At 37.3% G+C, this 22,276-nt stretch overlaps 1 protein-coding gene across 1 annotated transcript; it reads right to left on the reverse strand.

Annotated features, from left to right (window-relative positions):
* Positions 1-19,590: 19,590 nt before the first annotated feature.
* On the reverse strand, positions 19,591-21,661 carry aplnra (apelin receptor a). Its single transcript, XM_030144629.1, is given in 2 exon segments — positions 19,591-21,040; positions 21,043-21,661. Coding segments are annotated over 2 exon segments (1,083 nt in total). The 5' UTR covers positions 21,497-21,661; the 3' UTR covers positions 19,591-20,411.
* Between the last annotated feature and the right edge of the window lie 615 nt (positions 21,662-22,276).

Consider the following 22,276-nt stretch of genomic DNA (forward strand, 5'->3'; position numbering starts at 1 on the left):
CCTGTAACACATAAATGAAAGCAGAATAATTTCAATTGAGACTCATAAAGATAAAAAAAAAGAATCACAAATAATGCTAATCATAAGAATAATAACATTTCTATTAAAGTGTAGATGGGAAAACTATGGTTCAGTTTATACTAAGGTGAACACCAAGGAACAGGCGCCGACATATTCTTTTTTTTTCTGAAAGGTATTCTATGTATTTTTAGACACATTTTCCCTCCATATAGTGTATTTTGTTAAACTGATGTTATTGGCAATGACGTGCAATAACAGAACATCTGTCAATAATCAAATATACATATGTTCATTATGACTTACATGCTTTGTTACGCATTTCTAGGAATCTCAGTTTTTAATGTTGTGAATTAATTCACATATTTTTCTCCAAAAGGCAGCAGAAAAAAATGTTTGTCCACAGGTTTAGGATTACAACTGCATTTTTCTAACAGAAGAAGAAGAAGAATCCCATGTGTTAGCGTTTAGTGGCATAGGGTGGCTCACTCATGCAAAACTCTCATTGGCTGAGACTAAACTAAAACGCTGCCCTCCCATCAGCCCTCCTCCACATGTTCCTTAAGTGCTAGGGTTAGTGAAACAATTACGACAGACTATAATATCATTTAGACATCACAGAAAAGTAGAATGCATATACATATCAGTACTCACTGTACTTTGTTTTAACGTGGCAGAGGAAGAAAATCTTTTCACCTAGGTATAAAAATGGCTGTACATTTGTCTCTGTATGAAGTCATTTAAGATGAAGTTTACTATACTGGAATTACTTACAGTTTAACCATGTAACAAAAAAAAAAGAAAAGAAAAACAGAGGTATCTCAACTGTTTATTTCAGCTCTAGTATCATCATTGTAAAAGGACTTCATTTAAATGACTGCAACACCATAAATAAATACACAATGCACACACAGTTTGCCTCCATCACCAACACTAGGTAATGAAACTGTCCTTGCACACTGAAACCTGCAACAAACCCCCAGAATCCTCTACTGCCTACATCACTGGTGTTTAGCGCCTGTATGTGCAAATCAAATTATTGTGTTTTTACAGGTAAATGAATCACTTAAAAAAGTAAGGAATCTCTGACATCATGTTAAATATTTATAATATTCAATATCATTCTTGTATAATATGCATATTAGGGAGGTAGGATTTGAGTCACTTGACTTCTCCTTCATGCTTATGTGCAATAAAAATCTAAATGGGTAAATCAAAGTCTAAATTCAATCACAATCACAGTGGCAGCAATGGACTCCATGCACAGCCCCACTACTTCCTGAACTTCAGGTGGGTCCTTTATTTCCTGTCTTTCATTACTGGGCACACTGATTAATCCAGGTGTGCCTAATTAACCCCTTTAGCCCTATCAGCCTGCCCGCGGGCCGAAAAAATTATATTAATATTCATCTACTATAAAAATATAATAAATCAGGACAATGAATGTTTTTTTCAACTTTTGCTCAAAGTTTAGACCCTAATGTTAATAAAAGTACATCAAAAGTGTATTTTAGTGCAAACTTTAATGTTCAAACATGATTTTTAATCTTTGTGGGGTGAAATATACGCTATTAAAAATTTCCGACACAAACAATTAATTTATGCATATCATCGTCAATCCAGCCGAAAAAAAAACAGGCAAGGATAAAAAAATTCCAATTTCTCTTTTAGTTTGTTACAGTTTACTCAGGCATAGTAATAGATACAATATTTTAGACAATGGGAATAGATTCTGTGAGGTCTGTAAATGTCCATAGACACCAAGAACATCCATATGAACCTTATTATTGTCTTTTTAGGTGTTTTTCCCCTGAAAATATGGTCAGGGTTTAACAGGTTAATCAGTAGTCACAACAAGAAGTAGCAGACACACCTGGATTAATCAGTGTGTCCAATAATCAAAGACAGGAAATAAAGGACCCACCTGAAGTTCAGGAAGTAGTGGGGCTGTGCATAGAGTCCATTATACAAGTGCAAAAGACTGCAATATGAACATCCATTGTAAAGTTTTGATAACCAATCGATTAACCCTTTATCAGAAAAATGACTATTTGTGGTCATTTCTGCATACATTACAAGACAGTGACAGTAACAGGTACAGTGAGTCTCCAAACCTAGGTCCAATGTGGTCTACAGGGTCTGTAAGGTCCACCTCTGCATGAACAGTGAGTGTACCTGTTTTGTTTGGTACCATGAAGTAATGGTACTGATGTAAGGAATGATGTTCAAAGGGAGAATGTGGATGTGGACAGGTGTCTGGATCAGCACTTATGTTGTTCTAATGCTCTAAAAGTGATGTTCTAATGTTCTAAAATACATGTTCCTTTCATGTGTTTTTCTTGGATTTTTAAAATTTACTTTTTGGATTTTTTTTTTTTTTTTCCACTTACAGGTAAGGAACCAAATATGGTAACTTCATTTACCTTGATTTTCTACATAACAATAAAAAATGTGAAAAATGTCACAAACTAATAAAGTCATGTTAGGTCCTCCTATAACACACTAAGGCTGAAATTTTGAATTTCAGAGTATTTCCATGAGTGCCCTATAAAGGGTTGATAGTTGATGACAAATTATTATAGTCACTGACAATATGTTTTGAGCAGTTTTTAAGAAAAAAAAATATCTGTCTACAGCTTCTTAAATTTGGAATACTTTGTGGTTTCTTTTCTTACAGAGGAGACAAACAGATGCTTTTCAGAGAGAGAATGTCATGCATTCATTTTAACAGGCACTAGAAAACAGGAATACAAAACATCTGGTCCTACTGAGCCCCGACATGAGGGGTTAAGGGTTAGTGTTTGGCACTAAACCTTTTAAAAGACTTGAAAATGCAGCAGGGGTCAGTGCAAAAAAAACGGTATTTTATTAACAAAAATCTTAGTGAAGCAGAAGAAAAACAAAAAAATCTTGAACTTAACAATAACAATAAAGAACTACCAACTGCAGCCTCCTAGAAAGCTCCAGCTTCCTTTTTATTTCTCTGCTCCATCGCTAACCTTTATGGTCTGTTCACCATCATATGGTCAGCAAAAATATCTGAAACTAGAGAGCGCAGACCTCCACCAAGGCAGATCAGTCCCCCCCCCCATCACCACCAAAATTTAATCATTTGTTCCATGTACCAGTATCAACATTTCCTGAAATTTTCATCCAAATCCGTCCATAACTTTTTGAGTTATCTTGCACACAGGCAAACAGACAGACAGACAGACAGACAGACAGACAAACAAACAAACAAACAAACAGACAAACCAATGCTGGCAAAAACATAACCTCCTTGGCGGAAGTAAAAACAGGAAACATAACAGTGTTAATAAGGTCATGATGAGCCTGAACCTATAACCTGTCAAACCCTTGATCCCTATCACCAATCCTATCCCCTTGACCTTTAACCCATTCTCTAATTTCCGCCTTGTACACAGGATCTCTCTTTGAATTTAATTTCCTGAAGGTTTCTTACGAGTTTTTAGAGTTTTTCCATCTTCTTAGAGAGCTTGAGCTTCAGTGTAAACACCATAAAAATGATAATATATTTAGGATGTATTTATTCTTGTGTGGTTGACACCTACTCAGACATTGCTAGAGAGGAAATATACCTCAATACTTACTGTATTTATTATTTATACTTTCTCATTCAACATAATGGACAAATCTTGATTCATGTATTTGTACTGGTAGAGGGCAGTGTGCAACCAGGAATAACTTATGTATGAACTACATATCAGCCTTTAGATTTGTCACCAAAACGTAAAACTTTATATTGAAAATCTCTTTTCAGAGCATCAACACATAAAGCCAACACAATAGGATATACTGAAAATAATGCTCTGGTTTCTTGATTTTTTTTCCTTTATCATAGCAAAATACCTCCTGAATTTGTTACATTTTATTTCTTACATCTAATCTTGGACCTAGAGTTACTAACAGTTGTTCATACTAATAAAATTGTCTTGGTGAAACACATTCTAATGTGGTGAAATTAATGTTGTTGCTACTTTCTAATAGTATCCAAGACACACCACTATTCATTATATTAAAAAAAAATCAATTAATTATATTTTTACCAATTGTTTTTAAAGAGATTTATGCAGAAAAGAGCAGAAAAAATATTGTTACATGATGATTTTGTAGATTTCTAAAATATACATGGACATTTTTGGCTCAAGAGTCTGCAGACAGTAGTAAATTAGGGGGATAGACAAAGGTTAAATGCTTTAGTCTAGGCTAAATCATCAGGGTGGACAAATTAAAGTCAAGTTTTACTTATATAACCCAATATCACAAACCATAAATTCACCTCAAGGGCCTTTACCATCTGCAAAATACGTAGACCCGATGTCTGTTCAACCCCTGATAATGGAAGAAACCTCCTGTAGAGCCTCAGAACATGGATCAGTCTTTCAGGGGGAACAGTTCAATAATAGGTTTGTGCAGAAATTAGCACTTATATCACCTACAGAAAACACACACCTATGCAGCAATGAACTGTGAATGTACAGAACATACAACCACAGAAAACAATATTAGACCACCAAAAGTCATCAAAAACAATGGTTATGCAGTCAAGTACTAACTCCTGTGTGTATCATGTGACTAAAACAGACAGAAAAGAAGAAATGGAATGCCTAAAAGCACTGTTTTGGCAGTACAATGCCATAGCTATTAATGTAAGAACTTAAGTGATTTTGGTTATTATCCAGAAAACATGGAAAATGTCGAGATATCAGCTCTTAAATTAAACTCTTATGAGCTATTTTTGTTATTAGCATTATATTTGTCCAAACAAATGTACCTTTAGTTGTACCAGGCATTAAAATAGACAAGAAATTGAAGAAAACAAGGGAGGTCTAATAATTTTTTCCGCAACTGTAAATGAAGACGTGAATAGTTCTCTGTAGAAAACTGATGAATAAAGTCGCTATGTTAAAAACACAGTCGGTAGTTGAGTGTTAGAGCTCCCCATTCCAATGATCTATCCACTAATGAGATGTTCAAAGACCCCCTCAGTGCTCCCTCTGCACTCCTCTCCCTGAGGATCTTTGTTTTTCAGGTTGTTACCAAGAGGCTCACTGTTGTCATGGGATGTAACTACACCCGCTTAGAGAGAGTGACATAATACGCTGGATTAAATGATTACATGTGCTTTGGATGACAATGAATCACTATATAATGTAAATACTGAGGATTTGTCATACCATTTATGGGATTTAGAGCTATTGTGGTAGAGCAGGGTGTAATTATGATATAGTTTAAATTCACATATAGAATAGAGAAAAGTTTATTATTTAACTTATGAGTGTTTTCATTTGCGTTACTGTAATCCTACCACAATGTTTTGAAAGGTTCTCTCACACATCATGCTATATTGCACTATACTATGATCTCCCAGGTGTTCAGCATCCCAGAGGACAGACGCCTCAGTCATTTGGACTCTTTACAGACAGTGCCTCACATAATCACCTCAGTTCAGGGAGCAAAACAGCAGTCAAGACAGGAGATAAATATGACCGAATTACCCCCCAAAACAGATGTGCAGATACTGGTAAATGGTGAACAACAGGACAAGCAACAGGATGAAGTGGCAGCAGAAGAGCAGACGTCCTCCTCCAGTCTGGATGATGAATGTTCAGTTGACAGCGTTACTGCAGACAAGGAGGCAATAGCAAAGATGCAGTCTGTTTTCCACCAGGTACGTAAGCAGATCAGATCACAAGTGGGTATGAAAACCCCTAAGAGCAGCATACTGGAGCTGGTCCAGAAGGTCTGGGAGAAAGAAACACAAGCTGGACAGATGAATATGGATCGTGAGGTGGGAAATGGAAGCAGTGAAGAGGAGAAACAAGAGGAAATACTGAAAGAAGAAGCAGATGGAAAAGAGGAGGAGAATGAAATGTTTGTGCAAAGCTTGAGGCATGCAAAAAAGTCCTTAAAGGAGGAGTTTGAAGATCAGATTGCTCAGTTGCGTAAAGAGATGCAGGCCTACACTGATCAGGCCGTCAAAGACATGGAGGATAAGATGAAGAGCTTGAAATGCCAACATCAGCAACAAGCAGGTCCAAAGGAACAACAACAACATGGCCCAGATAAGAAGCTGAGGTCTTCAGTAGCTTCCTCACTGGCTTCCAGAAGAGGGAGGGTCCTGACCCGGACCATGACCACCATCATCCCTAAGACCTGCGCCTCCATCATCATCGGCCCACGAGCCAAATCAGAGACACTGAGCTCCTCAAAGCGCGAATACAGTCGACCTCTGATGAGGGATCCAGTGCTCACATCAACAGGAAACAGGCCTCAACAGACCCGCAAGCCCCTCCCCCCGACCTGCCCACCGTTGCATCAGACCAAAAGGTCGGTCCGGGCCAAGACCAGAACAGGAAACTGAACCACCTTCAGGGAGAACACAGTCTGAGAAATGAAGAAATCTTTGTTGGAGTGGGAATTGAACTGAAGTTAACATTGGGACATTTGAAAATTCCCAAGTAATGAATGAAGTTAATATGAATCTGAGTCAAAACCTTAGTTTTCAAAAGCAATGTGTGACTTATTCTACACGTGGAGGCCTGATGTGATTTTTAGATTAGATTTAGATTTAGATTCAACTTTATAGTCTTTGCAAGTCACAGGTACAAGGCGACGAAATGCAGATTGTGTCTAACCAGAATGTGCATTGGATCTGAATATTAATATAAAGTGAATATAAAACAATATCAATATAATACATACAGTAAATATGAAAATATGAATGCAAATACAGCAGTAGAATAAGAAAACTAAACTGTTTTGTAAAAAAAAATAATAAAAAAAATAAAAATCCCATCTTTGGTCAACTGTCCTCCATGGGTGAATGGATATGTTTCTGACTTCTCTAGCTTCACTTTAATTCATGGCACCAAAATGTCCAAAAATATGCAATTGATTGATCAGAAAAAAATATGATAATTCTTTAATCTAATTATCTATCATCAAAGGAATACATTCACAAATGCCACTTTTTCTTTCACACTCTTTAGAAACATTTTGAGTAGTTATAAAATCTGACCAACAGGGGGCAGCAGATCATTTAAATGGTTTTACTTGAACAGAAACTCCACGTGTGAAAGTGTGTTTATTCTGCTGAAATACAAAAGCAGGTATAAAATCCCATCTGTGGCAGAACAGTGTGACTCATTAAAACCAGTGCTTTATGCTACTGCAGCAATTTTTCAAGGTATTAAAAATGACGAATCAAAATCAAATTCTACATGACTTTGTTGATATGACAACATGTATACATTTCTGAACATACAATATAATATAGATTAAGAGAAAGGGCTCTTGTGTTTCACAGTTGACTGTATTGTACATTATGCATGAGGTCAGAATCCAGCTGGAAAGTGAAGTAACTGCCTCCCTTTCCAAAAAAACTACAGCCTGCTACTGCTCCCCAGTGGCCAAACAACAGAGGGCTGCAGATGTACTGATCAGCCCCAGGGAGGGAAACATCTAAGTATAAGAATGTAAACAAGACACTGGTGGAGAACCTGCAGACTGCACTGAGGTCTTCTATACATTATGTTATTTTAATGGTACCTTAAATATACTTGTTCAAGTTGTTTCCTTGTGCTTTGACTGTTTTCTTTATGATCCTACCATACACAGGAATCTTATTAAAGGTATTTTGCCAAGTGCAAAAGACACAGGATGACATTTTCATATAGATATGAAAACATATGACCATTTCTGTCCCTGCAGAAGTGTGACATGTTTTACTAATACCTCATATGGGATGGGTCTGAACTGAACTGTATCAGTACAAGACTGTGGACAATAGGGACATGTTGATGAACAAAGTAGATTTATCACAAATAAAGAATAAATTAATAATTTTCTTATTATTATTTTCTTATTGTTAACTTACTCACAGAATCAAGGATTGAGACTATATATACATGACAGATTAGTCAGATTTTGTTGCATTTAAAGCTATAAAAGCTTTGGTTACATTGAAAACACTTCCAGAAATAAAACCAAACAAAATTAATGGTGTGAATTAATTTGTTTTCAATGTGAATTAGAATATATTTGGCACCCATTTCTGCAAAAAAATTTAAAGATGCCAAGAAACTAAAAAGGCCTTGTTTGTTAAAAAATAATACATTTTTTCCCATGTGAAAAATGTTTTCAGTGGGAAAGTAATTTAATTTTAATAGTATACCTAACATTGTCTTAATAAGATATTCCAGGTTAGAGTTGGATTCAAGAGGGATCTTTTTTCTAGTTTTCAGACTCATTATGGCCTTTCATTTATTTCACACTTATTCAAGTTGTAATAAATCTATCCAAGCAACATTTTCTTGGTCAGTCAGATTTATTTTGCTCACTACAGTTTGATTATATTAACCCATAAAGACCCAGTGCTACTTTTTTGGCAGTTCCCAAATAAAATATTTTCTGTTTGACCTTTCTTAAGTGATTTATTGCTATTTATTTTAATATTATTTTTTGTATTTTGCTTTTTTTTTTTTTTTTTTTTTTTACTGTAAATCATATGTTTTCCTATATTTTATTTCCCATATTTAATTCAGATGTTCATGAAAACTCACAGTAAATTCAAAGGTTTGTAGGTCAAAACAGAAAACTGAAGAAAAAGGGACTTTTTCAGTGACTTTTTTTTGTATCACTAACTGAGCATAACACAAGTGTGTCCATCCACTTTCACTGATCCAACTCCATGGGTTTTACTGGTGAATCAGTGTTGTAGAGGGTGACGGTGTTTTCACATTCACTACGGAGCTTCTGAACATCCAAATGGGTCATATCTGATGACCATAAAAAGATGACAGACTGTATTTTACACCAATTATTTACACATATTGATAGGATTAGTGGATTAACGGGTATTAAACAGTTTAGATCAGTAGGTGCTTTTAGCCGCCAGTGGATGTTCATGGGTTAAACTATTGAGATGAAAGGGTTGTTTTTTCATTGGGTATGATTCGGGCCACGGGCCTCATGTTGAGCCCCTGTAGATGTTGCTCATGTGAGGAAGGTAATCTGATCCCTGCTGTTTCTGACTTTACCTCTGGCGTTTATGTGTGCAGACCTGGGCACCTGAGTGTGTTCAACAGCTGAACTGGCACTGGGACCGGCCCCTGACAGGAGGTGCATTTAGTCCTGTAGCAGAGTGGCCTCGAGGCGGGCCCTCACAATGGACGGGATAGAGAAGGATGTGAAGAGGAGCTTTGTGTCTAAAGGGGGATCAGCCCTGAGCGACCATATCCGGAGGGGACGAGAGCCCAGCACATTCAGGTCTGGCCAAGCCACGCTGTCCTCGGAAGCAGCATCTCCCGCCTAACGATGTCCACCAGCAGCGAGGACTCATTACTATGCACAATGCAGCAGCACTCGGCTCTTTTCTCACATACATAGATTCTAAATAAACAGTTTTAACCTTACTGTACACGGTAAAAACAGCCTTAACAGAAAGAAGTCACATATTCCCAAAATCAACCTGAGTGTTTTGTGTTACACATTAAATCTGTCAACAGGGTAAACACTGGAAGGGTTGAAAACTAGAAAAAATTAAACAAGTTCTTCTCACAACAAGCAACAAAAACACAATTGTTTAACCTTCAAAGACCTGAATAACCACCAGTGACCAGTAGCATCAGGAGCCAATAATCATAGAAATACAATGAAATAAATAAATGCAGTTTCCCAGATTATGAGCAGCATCAGATGTGGATGTTCAAACTCTGTAATAAATATGAAAACATCATTCACCAGTAAAACTCATGCAGTTTGACAAATGATAGTGGCTGTAGATCTCTGTTTTTGTGTTCTGCAAAGTATGTATTTTGCCAAGAGAGTACATTTTTCTTCAGTGTTTCTGTTCTGATAAAATAAGCTTTGAATTTACTCTGAACCTTCATGAACATCTACATGGTCAGTGAATTAAATATAGGAAAATAATGTATTTTCACTGAAAAAAACGCAAAATGCAGAGGATAATTTTATAATAAATAAACACTGGGAAAGGGTAAATGTAGAGACAAATTCATCTGTACGCCACCACAAAAAACAGTTATAGTTCTAGACCTAATAATTTTAATCTGAGAGGTTATTCTTACTCTTAAAATAAGGAAATCAAGTTGTATCAGAGTGTCCTTTAAGTGAGTATATGAGTCCCATCTGGTTATGTTTATTCTGGGCAAACCAGGTCATCTTTTTGGGGATAATGTATATCCATTGTGGTTACCTGAATGCAATTGCTGTGAAATTTAAGATACTGAAGGAGAATGGTCACTACAAGAATGAACAAACTTTGTTCCATGATCTGAGCCTTTTCATTTTTGAGACTCATTTGTCTTATGGGCTGGTGAAGTGCATCTTTTGGACTCAAAACAAAAACTGGAATGACATTTGTCTCTTCTTTTTTTTTTTTAACCAATGTCGATCTGCTGGTAAATTTACCTGTTCATTCCAAATTAAGATAGAATTAAAAAAAAAAAAAAAAAAAAAAAAAAGGAAATCAGTCTTTTTCCTCTGCTGGGGTATTATTTAAATAATGTTCTGTCTTTCATGTTCATGTTTAGCTCAGTAACAGTGGAGATATCTAAAATCTTAAAATCAGATTACTCTTGTTGAAGAAAACTTTTTTTGTTTTGTTTTGTTTTGTTCTTTACTTTCCTTGTTTTCTAATACATATCCTATTGTGCTTTTGCTGAAATCCTCAGTCTCACTCAATCACTTCCTGTTTCTGCCCTAAAGGGTGGGGTGAACATGACCCTGAACAACAATGAATAAGAATGACAGGGTGGTGGTGAGGGGGGGAAATCCATTTGAAAGCCCAGATCTGCTAATCACTCCCTTAAATGTGCCAAAAGATAACACCATTACCATGAAAATACTGATCTCATGTAAATGCTGTAAATGCTTTTTGGGTAATTACGCAGAGGCCACTTCCAGGTAAAACCAGACAGATCACTGAGACAAGCCTGGTTCGTTGTGTATTGGACCCTCAAATGGCCTCTTTTGAGAGGCATGATTAGACCTGTAATGCTCCATTATTTGTGAGACCATAGTGATAAGATTTTGGGAAGATTTGGTTGTTTCCCATGTCTGTGGAATTTTATTTATCACCGTATGTGCAGATTTCAGCAAAGGCTATGAGATATGAAGATATATGTTGCTCTAAATACTTTAACTTGCTGCTGCTGTTTCTCAGAGACTTCATTTTCATTCTCCTTTTTATTCTCATATTATTATTTTGCCATAGAAAAGACTTTTTATTGTTCAGATTTTTTTTTTTCCCTCAAAGGCCCAAACAACCACTGGTGACCAAAAGCATCTCCTGATATAAACATTTACAAACTATTTAACCATTAATCCCATCAATACATTCAGCTAAAATGCAGTTTCTCTGCTTTTCATCATCATCAGATATGATCCATTTGGATGTTCAAAGACTCTGTGAACATGGACTGAACACCATTAAATTTCATGTAGTTTGACAAATGACAGTGGTTGTTTTTAAGTTTAATACATTTTTTATTTCGCTGAAAAAGTCTCTTTTTCTTCAGTTTTTTGTGTTACGATAAAATAACCTTTGAATCTACTTTGAACTTTTATGACCATCTAAACTGACACAAAATTAAAAATAGGAAAATACCTGATTTTCACTGAAAAATGATCATTTCAGAGGATAATGCTGCCTATAAATCACTTAGGAAAGGTGAAATGCAGAGAAAATTTAATGTAGAGGTCTAGTTGCAGGTCTTTTAGTTGAGATTCAGTTGATATTATGAAAACATAATCATTTTTATTATTATTTCATTCACACATAAAAAAAAAATGTTTTGAATTATAGAAGGCAGAATGAAAAAAAAAAGCATGAACTCGCTTATGAGCCATAAAAATGTTCTTTAAAGACATTTTAATGCTGTATATGTTGAACCATCAACACAAGGATAAATGAAACAAATTTACATGCAATTCTGTAGTAATTAGTTTGTGTTGTATTTATCATTTCCTGCTAATGTTAATTTTAGGCTTCAGCTTCTGTTAACTCTATTAACCTTTAGTTTTTACCTTTATTGTTATGATTGCAGTACACTGTAATATCAAAAAAGAAAAGATACTGAGGGAGCTAACACACCATGAAAGGTTGGTGTTTAAGTGTGTGTTTGACGTAAACATGTACATAAACAGGGTAAGAGAACTGGAGGGGGGGGGCTCTGCTGTCTAGTCTGGTTCTGGGATCATGTTTAGATCACCGTCTCAGACACTTTATGTTATTAACAGTACAGTTTGAGCCCTAATCCTCCGGACAGTTTCTACTCATCACAAATCTGTCAATCTGTCTGCGACCACTTTACTGTAAGATGGTTTATGGTACAAAATCCTGTCAAGTCCCTTATGTCTGCTTTGCTGCAGAGAAATCTTGGCCGTTTACAGTTTGAGCTGTGAGTTGGAGTCTTGAATGTCAACATGTTTAATAGGCTTAAAAGGTGATACGCAGTGCAATATGATGAAAACCCTAATAAAGTAGGATGTGAAAGTATTAGTATTTATTTGTAACACCAAAACACATCATACTCTTTATCTACATCGTGAATATTAGGGTTATCAAAATTAATGAAAAAACACTAACACCTTTTAGTTCTGTTTACTTCCTGTTCCGGCTGATCTGAGGTCAGTGTTGGACAGCATTACTTGCAGGTTGTGCTGAGATGTGGGTGACTTTATTTTTGTCAGAAAATAATGTTTTATTTCTCTGATTCACTCCTATCTTTTTACTCTCTCTCTCTAAGTGTTGTCATTTATTATATTCATACATAGGAACCATTATTGCCAGAAACTGACATCATTAATTACAATAAATACATGTAGTACTAATGGTGTTGACAGTTTTGGGTTCAGAACTACACTTGAACCTACAGACTTGGGTATTGTTTTTATTTAGTGCAGATATGTTTGAATAACTGAGAGTTTACTTTCTGAAAATCCTGGAAAGTGGTAAAATTGAGATTATTCCTGTTCTTTTCTGTTTGTTTTTCTAGCATATAATTTTAGTAAAAAAAATTGCATAATTGAAGCAAGATTCAGAAACAGAAAATACAAAACAATGACAACCAGTAAAATCTAAGTATTCTGCATTTAATTTTTCATTCTTGCTCTACATCAGAAACATAAATTTTAAGTTTATCATCAGTTTTGATGGTCATCCTCAAGGAAAAATCTGTTTAAAGATAACAAACATCATATACAAAAGGATTTAAAAGTTTAAGTTAAGTTTAAGCTTGAAATGTCTTCCTTTGCATTTAATCTACACGAATAAAATGATTTTTACATTTCAAGATCAAGTATTAGAGTCTTTAAAAAATGCAGCTATTCATCACTGATTACTGCAAATTGTGTGATTATTAACTTTTTTTTTGTTGTAATTAATATGCAGTTCTGTATCCAAGTAGTAGAACACAGATTCATGCACACAAAGCAAATCAAATAAAAATAAGGTCAGCTTCAAATGTAGAAACATGATTATGTACTGGAATAAAAAGACAATTTTTGTGCATAAATTAAAATATAAATGTGGTCATTTTTTATATTTTCAACAAAACAATACTGAATTATCAAGGAGACAACAGAGAAAATATATTTAATCCAGCAATACTGAGGCATGATTGGACATAGACTGGATTTTCCCTTTACAGTTTATTCAAATAAAATCTATTAAAAAACAAAAAAAACCCAACAACAGCAATTGGAAATGAAGACATGAGAAGTCACGCAAAAACAGAATATTTACAGGGAAAAGCAACACACATGAGAACTCTTTCTAAATAAAAACCACCTACCAATAGAAAATGTGAGTAAAGGCAACAAAGAGAACACACACACACTTACTCCTCGTACCACACACACTCACTGTCGGCCAAACAACCACCCACACACTCACAAAGACACTCACACACACACAGGAACAAATGCAGCCCACACTTCAACACCCACACCTCCTTCTGCCAAGTGCTTTTTCCTGATTTTTGGGGGGATCTGGCTCCTTTTGTGCTCAGATTCCCAGGTAAATCAGAGTCAGGCAGAGAGAGGGACACCCACAGACCCTTTTGATCTCACACAGAGAGGTTTTAGGGGGGATGATAAGTGATGGTGTCACCCGCCTCCCCCTCGGACCACGCTGCTTGTTAAACCAACTAATGGAAGGATTATATGGAGATGCTCCCCCTAAAGGAGCCTGTTGTGATATGTAGCTTTCAGTTCATGCAGTTTGTTTTGGTGCTGATTATAGAAATGAGGACCTGGTTGTGTGTCAGTGTGTGTCCATATGCACACGTAAACAGAGATCTGACACATTCCACTGCCCGTCAGCGCTAACCCTACTTTCTCTGTAGCATTCGCCCACCTGTTGCCAGACCATAATACACAAACACACACACACGCAACGGAGCGCATTTGTTGCTGCTTGGGTGGGATGAGGAACAGCAGGGAGATCTGAGGAGGGGCTAACAGTTGTGTTTTGGTTCAGCTGCAGGCCTTTCTGCAGCCCCATTTGGGTGTGGCAGCTTACACTGATGACAACACTGAGGAGTGGCACCTGTGACCTGCTTTTATGTGTTTCTCTGTTGGATCGGAGGTGATGATACCAGCGAGCTCAGACAGATTGGATGCATCACCACTGTCTGAAAATATCCAATTTATCTATAAACAATTACATGATGTAAAAAAATAGCATAATGCATAGTGTTTTCTTATCCTTCTACATTTGGCAAATAGCATTAACCACAATGTACGTTTTATTTATTTATTTATTTATTTATTTATAACATGCAAAGAAAAATAAAACAAAGCAAATTAAGACATAAACAAGATAATATTTAAATGGACAGAATCTGTCTCCAAGCACATACAAGTCTGAATATTGCATGGTCAAAAAGGAGTAGGAACAAGTATGAACTTATTCAGTCCTACCCCTCAGTGCTTCTACACCTTTATCATTAACTTAATACAACAATCAAACAATACTATTTCCCTAATGTTAGCATCGAACCACAACAATCCATAATGCAGTAAGTGAATTATACACAACAAAATGTTCATGGCAGTACAGTCATACAGACACAACAAATCAACCATTTTCTTCAATAATTCCAGCATATTTATCAGTACAACGTATTTGTTCCTTTCTTATAACACAACTTAAGATTTTCCAAATGAAACCAAAAGAAATCTACATAAATTACATAATAACTCATTATAACTTACAGGATTCTTTTTCTGTTTCTGCTCAAAGGGGATTTGCTGTGTTTTCACATGAATAAATTCTTCTTGAGATTATGTATTTTGGTTTTATTCAGCTGGAATTGAAGTGGTAATCTTTCCTTTTTATGTCCTTTATTTTTTCTTACGTTTCTTACCTTGTATATATATTGTAAATAATAGTTTACTGTTTGGTAACTACTGTCCTGTACAGTAGGTAAATAGAGTGAAACTACAGCTACAGCATTATTACCATTAGTCTTGTATAACCATAAATGTAACCTGAACTGATGGTTAACACATTAGATTTGTATGAGTATTTGCAGATTTTTCTGGGAAGTATGTCATTATAAGTAAATTTTTTTCATATTTTGAGTTATCACTATACTAGTACTTGTATGTATTTCAGTAGTTGTATCTCTATATTTACCAGTAGCAGTTATAGAACATTATGCCATAACTGGGTAAGCAATGGATGTAACTTTATTTATATAACATCTTTAAAACCAATTGCTTTCTGCACCCTGGTGGATCATCTGATGGAGTTTGTATCATATATTACCATGGTGGTCCTGGTTCAATTCTGACCTGGGACCTTTTGCTGCAAGTCACTTCACTACTCTTTTCCTCACATGTCCTGCCTTCGTCCACATCAACTATCAAATAAGCGCAAAATTGTTCAAGATAAATAAACAGTTTTGATAGAAAAGTATTAGAAGGAAACTCAGCAGATACTGGAACTACAGAAGGTGGAAAAAGTACAATTAAATAACAAATAAATGAAGACAAAGTTAAAGTAAAGTTAAGATAAAGTTCAAATAATAAGTCAGAAGACACAAAAAATGTAATCCTAAAAATGCAAAGAATCCATCAGAAATAAATACATACAAGGGAATGAGAGCATTAAGAAGATGTCACATAAATGAAAGCAATAAAAGCCACAGAAAGCAATAAAAACTGCAGAAATGAAGGGTGAAAAAGATAAGAATGACATCACATAAAAGCAAGTCTATAAAAGTGGGTTTTCAGAGGTGATTTAAAATATCTCCTCTGGTACGTCGTTCCAAAGCCGAGGGGCCCCGGCGGTGAAAAAATGTAGAAATGCCTCTTAGATTTATACGATCAGATTACCTGCAGCATGTGATGTATGTATTTTTTGAGTGAGTGCATGCAAAAGACTACAGTATATTAATAGAAAAGAGGAAAGAGGGCAGCTGATTAACATGGTCCAGCTCCCACTGAGAATACAGTATAGCCCACTCCTACTCCCACCCACACCCAAACACTCCTCTGCACAAACAGGTCACGCAGGCCACACACGAACACAAAAAAACATTTACGTGCTTGCAGAGGCCTATACGACTGTTGTTTTTGTGCTGGTGGTGTCCCGTGTGTACCCCCGGCGCTTTGGTCAGCTGGTATTCTGGGTGAGTTCTCCCAAAGTGGACTTGGTGCCTAACAACATGAGACAAGCTGTCAGCCCAGTTCAACTCAACAACAACAACAAGTCAGGCCCGTTCAGCATGCATAATCAGACCCCACCCTGTTTTACTTAGTGTCAAGGATACTGATCAGCGTTATGTCAGTAGCAGAGGTATAGGACTAATAAATCATTATTGAACTTGAGCTACATTTTTAGGAATCTGTACCTTACTTGAGTATTGTTTTTTTTCTCTACTTTTTTTTCTACCTTTATTCCATATATGACATTTATTCTTTATCATTCTTTCTACTTCTTATTAAATTTTAGTGAATGTCAGGAGAATTTCTTTTTAACCAATATATGTTTGCACAACATTAACCCTTTCATGTCTGGTGTTATATTTGCACCAGGGTGAACACTGCAATATATTTATCTCTACCGTTTATTGGTTGTCAATCTTGTTTTTCTTACTGTATATATTTACACTTTTTTTTTTTTTTCTTTTTTCTTTTATCTCTTTGCCTTCCATACGTATCATTGCATGCTGTCTTGAGAGATCTGGTGTTTAAGTTCATGTGTCACCTGAATCTTTCAGAAAATACAGTAATTTTATTGCTGAATAATCTTGCATATAGTGCTGTGCATGACACATCTGATTCTGGAAACACTGGTATGACCGCCTCTTGAAAGTACAGAGGTTTTTTATTGTGTTTGTATTTATCTATTTGCTTTTAATGTGGACCATGAGTCTGTAATAAGCTTATCTTATCATACTTGTGCTCTGCACCACAAGAGAGTTGTCTTTTAAATTTCATTGTACACGTGTATAATGACATAAAGCATTGTATTGTACTGTACTGTACTGTACTGTATTCTAGTCTATTCTATTCCTATTCTATCTATTCTATTCTATTCTATTTCTAAGTACTCCTAACTGACTGTATTTGGCCTAGTTATCTCACTACAACACACATTTCTACATGGATTAATATATATATATATATATTTTACATTATTCGACACTAATTTATTATTGGATGATTGTGTAACATCCCCTACATTACCTTTTAGATTAAGGTGTCCCACATCAATCATATGTTTTCTTTATGAAGAGAGGGTTTTGGACACTATGATTAATAATATATGATGATGTTTTTAAGCTGTCCAAATGATCAACTCTAATATATGTATATTTATATCACTCAAAATAATCCAAATGGACAATTTAAGTCTTGTTTGGGGAAAATAATCCCACTCAGGTTTCTAATAATTTGTGGATGAAATGGTTATCAATGGTTAACATTTCAGCTTAAATGGATGGAAAACAAGAAAAGGTCTCACAATGTGCAGGGTTAATTCTTTCCATGATATTAATGATTGCTTTTTTTATTTGAACTCATAGCCTATAAATTATTTTAAAATCATATGAACTTCAGTTAGTTGTGGACCAAAATAGCCTTTATAAATGGCTACTTTTTTCATTACTCATGTCAGAACCTGTACTTTGTCCTTTTTACCTACACAACAAAGCTCAGTACTTACAGGTTTCTTTCTTTTTTTTTTTTTTTACCTGTACTTCCACTACAGTAAGGAATGTGTACCGTATACTTAATTCCCCTTGTGACCAAAATACAAACTCAAAGTATTCCACAGGCCTTTTTAATATTTCCCCCATGTGGCTTAACTGTAATAAGAATAACTGTGCATTTAAGTAATCTTTTCTGTCTGTGTGATGAAAGTCGAGGGCCTCACATCCATCATAGTGACTGCAGAGTGATGTTTTTCAAGGTCCATTGCTGTCAAATCTGCTCCATTTTCCAGGATGGACAATACGTAACACAGATCTCTCACACACAAAGAGATGATAAATCATGTTGCTTCACTTCACATCATTTCACACATGTTGTTACTTTAAGTTATGCTGCCAGACAAACTTCCTCCAACTTTCTCACCTCATCCACTGCAGTTTCTTTCCCTCTTAACCCAAGGTCCACTGCTCTGTCATGACAGTGTGATGGAGCATCTGCGGAGAGACACCCCCTCCCGTCGCCCTCCAGCCCCGCCTCACGCCCCAACGACTCTCTAACTGCAATCTCTTGTCAGTAGAGACAAATATTGACTTGTTTGGTGGCCCAACTTCTGCCAGGATTAGAGCCCCGCTTCCCCTGCTGCCATCTCTAAACGGCGATTATGTCCAACAGAGCTCATTACTGTCAAATCAAAGGATCCCTCACAAGAGTCACTCACTGGTAATGACCCTATTATTATGTATGGGTTGGTGGGATTCTACTGGTCTCACCTCCTGTGGATAGATAGACCTGTTTGAATGTGTTGCTAATGCAGACTGAAATGCTGACAGTGCTTTTATTTTACATGAAATACTTTAAAAAGGACTCTCTGTAGTTTCACTGTGTAACCAAAAACACCAATAAAAGGATGACGCCTTGTGCTCTGGTTTCAACTAAAGACAATAATGACAAACCACAGGACTGTGTCATCAAATAGTTAAAGTACCTCAGCTGATGGATGTCACAGCTGAGTTTTGAATACACACTCAGAATGAGCTGTGCTTTGCATAATCCGGTTACAGTCTGGATACTGCCTGTGAATCAATAGAGATTAGAGATCTCTTTAGTCTGAGAGTGTAAACCAAATGCAAGGCATTCGTACCAGCGCATGTGGAGATACCTGTCACTAATGTGAAACTGCAAGTTCAGTCAAAGAGAATCTATTTTCTTCAAATATACTTACAAATTTGGTTGATTTAGTGTTTTTTTCCCATTTAACTGAACCTCAATAGTCCATGTAAGACAGTAAGAAAAACCCTACAGTATTCGCAAAACACACAAACATACACTTTAAACACATCTGTTTCATAGAACACATCTTTAATATAGAAGTTAGTTACATTGATGTCAAAAATAAAACATATACATCAAAATGGAACAATTATAAAGTTCCTTTGTCCCCCTTGAGTGCCGTGACTACACTGTGAACCCCTCCACCCCACCCCACCCAATTCTGTTCCCCAACAACATTTGTCAACTGCCATCTGCTTGTCTGCCCCCGTCTCCTCTGCACAAACTATATAATTAAGCTGTAACACCTTTTCTCCTCGTACAGCCCCCCCCCCCCCATTCCCTTCCCTCCTGCAGCACAGACATCTACCTTCACAAACAACATGCTTTTAAGAGGACACTACTCTGTTTGATTTCCCTGCTCACACATTTAACAAGTGCTTCTAAAACAAAACAGTAAAATATCAGAAAAAAATGCTATGGTATGAAAATACTGTACAACTTTATGTTTCATCCAGTGTAAACAGATGTAAAGGTACATCATTTCTCAACATCAGTGTGTGTTGGTAAAGTCCAAATGCTGCCCACTTTCATCCTACAAACTTTACAGAGCAAGACAAAACATAAAAATAGACTTTTTCTCTGAGTATTTAAGGAACAAAGCAGCTGAGGAGCTCAGCCAGCTGGCTCCAGCTTCAAATCCACACAACATACATAGTATTTCACCCTCTCTTGCTGTAGAATAGGAGGAACATACAATGGATTTCATGACTGTGAGCAGTAACGTTTCAGAGTTCATCATCTCTCCTTACCAGCTTTGAACAATGGACACGTAAAGTCTGTATTTTTACAAGTGTTCCAGTGGTGAGCGCTGTGACCGACCTGCAGCCATGCCCCACCTTTTATTTTTCTTTCTACACCTTTGTGGCCAAAGACTGAACCTCTGATTTCTGAGTCTGGGCGCTGAGTGTGGATGACATGGAGCTCATCTGGCCATGCATAGCCTTCTTCAGGTTGAGCAGGCACAGGCACTGGGAACGAAAACGCAGGTCAAAGAAGGCGTACAGGAATGGGTTGAGGCAGCTGTTGACGTAGGCCAAGCAGGTGGCATATGGGTGAGCCAGCAGCAGGAAACGCAGGAAGCCACAGGAGCTGGGAGCCAGGTTCAGGTAGGACAGGGCGTCCATGCTCTTCAGCACATGGAAGGGTGTCCAGCAGATCGCAAACACCACAACCAATGTGGTGATGATCTTCAACAACCTCTTCTTCTTCTGGTCCTCTTTGCGGAGGTTGTTGAAGTGGCGTGTGACGGTGCAGCCGATGAAGCAGTAGAAGATGGTCATGGCCAAGAAAGGTAGAAGGAAACCCAGGGCAGAGGAGGACAAACTGAGCCCCGCAATCCAGAGGTACTCATGCCTCTGGTTCATGGTCACCAGGCTGAAGTCCATTGCACACATGGTTCTGTTGCTGTTCTGATCATTCACAGTGGTGCGGAACAGCAGCGTGGGCACAGCCAGCAGGCCAGACAGGAGCCAGATGGCCCCAGGGAGGCCAGCATGGTGCCCCGAGAGCGCAGCCTGCTGCTGGACAGGGAGTGCACTATGGCCAGGTACCGGTCAAAGCTCAGGCAGGTGAGACAGAAAACACTGGCATACATGTTGACCAGAACAACATAGCTGCTGATCTTGCACAGAGCCACTCCAAAAGGCCAGTGGTAGCCCAGCGCTGTGTACACGGCCCACAGAGGTAAGGTTACAACAAAGGTGAGGTCAGCAAGAGCCAGGTTACCAATGTAGACATCTGCGGCCCGGCGTTTAGATTTGGATCTCCAGACGGTGAAGATGACCACTCCATTACCTGACAGGCCCAGGATGAAGATGAGCATGTAGAGGACCGGGATGAGGGAGTAGGAAGGCTCCCACTCTGAGAAGTCACAAGCAGTCTCATTGCCATCATAGTATTCATAGTCATCAACATATTCCCCAGTGGTGGCCTCCATGCTCAGGTCTGCTGCAGTGGGAAAAGATCTCTTTAAAAATCCTTCGTTTTCAGGAAAATATGGAAGAGTCCTGTACAGTTCCAAAGTTTGTGCTGCAGAACTACAGAGGCCTGAAATACAGCAGAGTCCCAGGAGCCGGGGTTGGCGCTGGTGTGAACTGAAGCAGAGCGCAGACAGTGTGTGAGAGTGACGTTGCCTGCCTTTTTAAACTCGGCCCTCCACACCCCTGGTTCCCTCCCAGGACGATCCCCCACCTCCCAGTAAAACATCTCTCAGCCCACCCCTCCTCCTCCTCCTCCCCTGCCGGAGCCCATCCCTCTGGCCGCAGGACACAAAGCCCCGAAACGTCAACCCGGTCAAACTGCGGGTCAAACTGCGCAATTAAAGAGAAATTAAATATACTGTCGCATAATTATTTACCCACTGCCTTAACTCAAAGACACGATGAGAAACAAGTTACACTGGAGAAAAAAGTATTAAGATGTTTGTTGTCTGTGTGGTAAATTCAATTGCTGATTAGAAATAGAAAAGTTGCGCGCTTTTACGCATGTCCCAAAAGGAAACTGTACTGTATAAGGAAGAAAAATGGTGAAATATCTGGAATTTATTTAACTGGGGGATGTATATAGAACTCTCCTAACACTACTACTACTACTACTACTACTACTACTACTACTAGCCCAACTGTAGTCATTAAAACAGAAGTCATTTTTATTATTATATAACAAAAATATATAAAACGCGTCCATTACTGATCTGAATGTCATCAAATATCCTCAG

This window comes from Sphaeramia orbicularis, chromosome 9, assembly GCF_902148855.1.
Source record: "Sphaeramia orbicularis chromosome 9, fSphaOr1.1, whole genome shotgun sequence".
In the NCBI taxonomy this organism is placed as follows: Eukaryota; Metazoa; Chordata; class Actinopteri; order Kurtiformes; family Apogonidae; genus Sphaeramia; species Sphaeramia orbicularis.